The sequence below is a fragment of the Amborella trichopoda genome, chromosome 8, assembly GCF_054954075.1.
Source record: "Amborella trichopoda isolate Santa Cruz 75 chromosome 8, AtrichopodaSantaCruz75HAP2 v2.0, whole genome shotgun sequence".
In the NCBI taxonomy this organism is placed as follows: domain Eukaryota; kingdom Viridiplantae; phylum Streptophyta; class Magnoliopsida; order Amborellales; family Amborellaceae; genus Amborella; species Amborella trichopoda.
The window spans coordinates 40,373,457-40,379,366 of NC_142343.1; the positions used below are offsets into that span (position 1 = coordinate 40,373,457).

At 37.3% G+C, this 5,910-nt stretch overlaps 1 protein-coding gene across 1 annotated transcript; it reads left to right on the forward strand.

Annotated features, from left to right (window-relative positions):
* The first annotated feature begins 318 nt into the window (after positions 1-318).
* On the forward strand, positions 319-5,325 carry LOC18433526 (proline-rich family protein). Its single transcript, XM_006843612.4, has 3 exons — positions 319-562; positions 3,499-3,821; positions 4,664-5,325. The coding sequence occupies exons 2-3, from the start codon at positions 3,530-3,532 to the stop codon at positions 4,933-4,935; spliced, it is 564 nt and encodes a 187-aa protein (XP_006843675.1). The 5' UTR covers positions 319-562; positions 3,499-3,529; the 3' UTR covers positions 4,936-5,325.
* Positions 5,326-5,910: the final 585 nt, after the last annotated feature.

Genomic DNA, 5,910 nt, shown 5'->3' on the forward strand with positions numbered 1-5,910 from the left:
CCCAGCCCGGGCCTGACCCTAGGCGGCCACCGAGCCCAAACTGTTGCTAGCCCAAAGAAGAATTGGGTAGAGAGAAAAAAGAAAAGCACGTGATAATCCAAAGTCCATTTATTTTCCTGCAAAATCGGTCAATTCTCAAGGGCTTTTAATATTATCGCTTTCTTTCTGGTTAAGGCAGGTGCCGTCTAACACGTGATAATCCAAAGTGAAAACAACAGATAGACGAGAAAATCACGGTCAGCGTTGCACTTATCACCCTTTATTTTCCTGGAAAATCCGTCCATTCTCAACGGCTTTTAATATTTTATCGCTTTCTTTCAGGTTAGGGCAGCTGCCTTCTTAGCTACTTTTTCTCTCTCTCTAAAACTCTTCCCTCTTTCTCTCTCTAAAACTTTCTCCCTCCCTCCGTTTCTTTACCTCTACACAGTCACGCGTTACCAAAACGCGTTGTGCACGTGTAAACTGAACCCTATTAAAAACGCTCTCGGCTTGAGAGAAACCGATATTTTGTTTCGTACTTGCCGCAGCAGAGGATTCTTTTCGATTGTAGCAGAGACAAACGGTGAGTTTTTTCTTTATTTTCTATTTATTCTCCTTGAATGGCAAATAGTTTTGAATTTTCTCTTCTTCATCTCCTTCATCTGGTTCTGGAATCGGTTTCTTTGTTTTTCCTTGCGATTTTTGCTTTTGGAGAAAGTTCTCAACTATTTTTTTGAGTTTTTTTTGTTTTTGTTGTGTTGTGAATGTTTCCTATGTAAACACTGCAACGTATGCTTCTAGTTTCACCGAATGACGGGTTGATCCATGATGTTATTCTTTATTTTGCTTGGTCTGTTTGACATTAGTTAATTTGTTGATTTTCAATACAGTAGGGTTTGATTGTGGTGGATATTGGCTTTTTTATACTTAGTTTTATTGATTTTCGTGAAGAAAAAGCAGATCCTTATCCACTTTCCTTGTCTTTTAATCTTTCAGATCCTGATCCACTTTCCTTGTCTTTTAATCTTTCTGTTGATTTTTTTTTTTTTGGAGAATGATCGCTTGATTATTTTTTCATCCTCTGGTGTTTTATCAGTTGATGACATCTGATTTGTTACAAATTTGAATTGCTAATTTGCTACACATTCTTGATAGTTGCTCTACATTTCAGATTTAATATAATAGCAACTATTAATAAACGAAATTTATGGAAAAGTATTTATTTCAATGTGTGAGTGTGTATATATTGTGTTTGGGGGATGTTTTCTATGGACTTTGCACAATTAATATCTTTAAATTTGTATCTAAAGAACTCTTGAGATGTTTGATTGGATGTCCATGAAGATGGTTCGTCTTGCTATGCTTTTTATGTAAAATCGAACCCAATGTTTTGACATCCTCTTAAGAAGAGGATCTGTTTTACAGAGAGAGTTTCTTCAGTTCTGCAGAACTTGAAACCATGACATGAAAAGAGAATTTCATTCGTACTTCATTGCCTTTTACAAAAAAGGATCAGATTGCGAAAGAAGAATATGATGTTTTCCCTTTCCATCTGCCATTTGATCAAAAAAATTATGTGATTAGCTTTGTTTTGGAAAGAAATAATGAGAATCTGGATGGTTTTGACATGCTTTTGTTGGTTGTTTGATAATATCTTCTCTGAGACTCTCTATATCTTCCCTTACGCTTGTCAATGGATAAGGATATCTTCGTGTCTTATGTTTAAGATCTGTCAATGGATGAGGATATCTTTGTGTCTTATGTTTAAGATCTGAAAACTAAGATAACCGACCTATCTCATGTGATATGCCCATATCTGATGGGTTGGGTCTTTGTTTGTTGATCTGGAATAAAACAGATGGGTTCTTATTCATTGTTTCTGGTTTGCCCACCCAATTTAGTTTACTTTCTGCTGCACTATATGGTAAAGTTCAACATTCAAATTACATAAGCTGACTAAGCAGATCATCATTTGTATTTTCATATGGCCTTTCGTTTGCCCACCAGCTCTGTTGTGAATATGTTCCTAGCTTCTAGGAGAATTGTTTTTGGCCATGTTCCGATTCGCTCATCCTTAAACTGCAATATGATTGACAAATTAAATTCATTTATTCTTACTGTTTTTTAGATATTGTGAATGAAGGTTTGAAACCCTAAACCAATTGCAAAAATAATTATTTGTGGTCTCCCATGCATGGAATCCATCATCTCTATATTGCGTTCATAGTTTTTGTGAGACTTTTGATTTGATGCTTTTCTCAACCTGAGAAAACTGTTCTCTGGATGTATGGGAGATTACAGAAGTTGTAAGTCCTGTAAGCCTTGTCACAATTTTAATGATATTTTGGTCCCTATGCATTATGCTCTGCGGACCCCATGACTTGTGACTAGCTGTTAGTTTGTATTATTCTGTCCTGTATCATCCTGGTTTTCATTTGTCAAGATTATGACATGTACGTTGTAAACTAGTGTTAACTTTGCTTGAGGCCTCATTCATAACGTCCTTCAAAACAATCAAATGTTTTGGCCTTTGAATCATGTAAGGTATCTTGGTTGTGTGTTTGAGTGTCTGATGTTTGTCAAGGCTGCTTTCACTCTGTGAATCCATCCAGATCAGCAGTATGGCAACATTGCCCTTTTGCAAAGCATCAAAAGTGATGCCTGTCATTTTTTTCATTTAAAACTTGCCTACCATGGATCTTCTTGATGTTGGGGTCTGATTTCTTTACTGGAATCTACCTTCAGAGCGTTTTGAAGTTCAAGTATTGGACTCACTATCTTGACCTCAAGATTGACTTGGATGCTTAAACCCTTTGTCATTTTTTCTTCGTGTTTTTTTTTTTGAGAACCTCTCATCTCATTTTGTTTTGTGGACTTATGTCGTGATGTTCAACTTTTCTGCAAATCATTTCTTGAGAAGTTTGTTGGTGTAATCTGTTTATATTTCCACCAACATCATGACTATTCTTCTCATTTCTGAATCAAATGATTGATTTTCGTTTGTTCCATATCTTATGCTTATCATGCCCATTATGCATATGATGTGCCTAACTAAATTCCTTTTAGCCTACTTAAATTCCTTTGAAATTTGAAGCAATCAAACAACCGAGGTTGTTGCTCTCTTGACCGGGATTTGGAAGGGTACTTATTCCTCAATTCCAAAGTCAGGTTATTATGGAAGCCTTAGAGCACTTGACACAATAAAGTGTTATTATTCTTTTCTCCATGAGGATTCATTGCACAGTGGCCTAACTTTATTCAGCAGCCTCTCATAACCTAAAGATGAAAACTGAACTTCATTTTCAATGTTTTAGCATCATCTAATTATGAATGTCTAGGTGGCTCGTCCTTTCTTCAACATAGTACATGGGCATGCATCATGAAACCCTTATGTGCCATTCCTTTACGTCACTTGTTCATAGATGTTCAATGCAATTCTATTACTAAAACTTAGTTATATTCAATCTTTAAAGCATATCTATACCAATTTTGTTTCTCATTCTTCATTAATTTTAACAGGTATTTGAGTGCATCCATCTAAGCCCAAAATATGGGAGGTGGTGATAAACATAAGCAGGGTCATGGAGGCCCGGAAGAGACTAGTGACAAGGGCTTCTTCTCAAACCTCACTCATGGGATGTCTGGGTATCCCCCAGGAGGCCATTATCCTCCTGCTCCGGGTGCTTATCCTCCACAAGGGTACCCTCCATATCAGGGTTATCCCCCTCAGGGTTATCCTCCACAACCAGGATACCCCCCTCAGGGTTATCCTCCACAACCAGGATACCCACCTGCAGGGTATCCACCTGGCCATTACCCAGGCCCATCTGCTCCACCACATGGTATGCTTCTCTATTGGTCTTTTTTTTTTGTGTGATAATTCTGGTCCTCAAGGTTATTTTTTTATTTTGGGGATTAGTTGGTTCTTAGATCATTAGCATATGGCTGCTACAAAATATACGAATGAATAATGGTAATGGCTACTATATAATCCAATGGTTGATGGCAAACTTTGATCTATTGAGTCGTAATCATCCACCAATTGATTTGATGGCAGCAATGGAAATAGTGGGATCCACCACTCATTTACGTGCATACTGCTAGATACTTGTGATCATGGCCATTGGAGTAACCACGTTTCTGAAGTACATCTTGATGACACAGAAAAATTATCTGAAGTCTGGGATCACATGTTTTATCATGATGTTTGAATAATTTGTCTAGAATTCCCAAGAATCCTTTTCTGATTGAGATTTCTATTTCTAGTTCTTTTGAGTTCCATTTATTGCATTGGGGCAAAACTTGGGAAACACTTCCAATCTTGCTATGAAGACGTTTTTTTGATGTGTCGTTTGTGCTTGCATGTTCTCTTGTTGAGTTGTTGTTTGACCAGAATTTCTAGTGATCCTTTTGTTTTTCATGGTTGATTTCTGTAAATCTCATTTCTTGCTTTTCTTAATAGCGTCTTAAGTTTTATATGCCCAAGTAATCGGCAAGGGATTGTCATGACTGAACGTTGTTTATAATCTCACTTATACCCTTAACTACCTCATGTTGACAGGAAAGCTTTTCAAATTCTTGAGTCAGTAAACAGCTTTTTTTTGTTTTTAATACGGCTTACTGTTGAGTCATTTTTATGTGTTGGTTAGGCAATTTATCGGTTGATTTTCTCTTATATTCTCAGGAGGGCATGGACTTGGAGGGGTTGGTGGTGCACTGCTAGCAGGGGGTGCAGCAGCTGCTGCAGCTGCTTATGGTGCAAGCCACCATGGTTCCCATACGGGTCATATGGGTTATGGCACCCATGGTGCTTATGGCACCCATGGTGCTCATGGCCACCATGGTAAGTTCAAGCACGGCAAGCATGGCAAGTTCAAGCACGGCAAGTTTGGAAAGCATGGCAAGTTTGGGAAGCATGGAATGTTCGGCGGAGGAAAGTTCAAGAAGTGGAAGTGAGAGTTTGTTGGTGATTACTAATAAGTTGTACTCGGAATACTGCCTAGTTATACCCTACTGGATAACTAGTTTGTGTTAGCTTTTTGGCTTTTTCTTTTGTCTATTGAAGTGCTTCTATACCAGATTGCCACTTTTTTATAGTGGCAACCTCACATACCTCTCGTATTATCTGGTATAACTATCTTGTGGGTTGGAAGAAATATGTGCACATGCCAAACATATTATTGCGATGGGATTCTATGAATTTTCCTCACCTTTGGTTTATATATGCATAGAGGCTGCATAACTCACTTGGAAAGTCTACTTTTGAATGGTGGGTTTGGATATTGATTCTTTCAAACTGATTGTACATAATTATAGTTAATAAATGATTGTTAGCTTAGTTGGAAATGTGTTACTCCCTGCTTTCAGAGTTGGAAATGTGTTCCACACTGTTTTCAGATTGTGAGAGATTGGGTCTTGTATTTCTCTCTCACTCTATTCTCTCTCATTCGCTCTCTACATGGCTTATTTTTCTCTCTCTCTCTCTACATGGCTTATCTTTCTCTTTCTCTCTACATTGCTTATATTTTTCTCTCTCTACATGGCTTATATTTCTCTCTCTCTACATGGCTTATATTTTTCTCTCTACATGGCTTATCTTTCCCTCTCTCTAGTACAACAGCACAAGCATTGAACTTATTATTGTTAATATTTTTTAGATGTGAATTATTTGACTTTCCTAAAAAAAGTACGTGTGCGCAGTTTGAAACTATTTCATCCTCTTTTTTATGTTTAAAGCGGTTTGGAACTACATATTGATTTTTTTTTAATATCATGTTTGGTTCGCATGAAATTGTTATCTAAATAACATTTTCATAAAAGTATGATCTCACGCTGTCAAGTATGGGAATATTTTTAGGGAAATGACCGTGTGAGACCTTCCCACATCCATATGTGTAAGACCCTAAATGATCACCATTAAATTTAGCATAG

Excerpts from the sequence above, each read along its gene's own strand:
- LOC18433526 (XM_006843612.4), top strand. The coding sequence starts at position 3,530 with ATGGGAGGTGGTGATAAACATAAGCAGGGTCATGGAGGCCCGGAAGAG. Across the intron at positions 3,822-4,663 it reads CCCATCTGCTCCACCACATG|GAGGGCATGGACTTGGAGGG; the intron begins GTATGCTTCTCT and ends TTATATTCTCAG.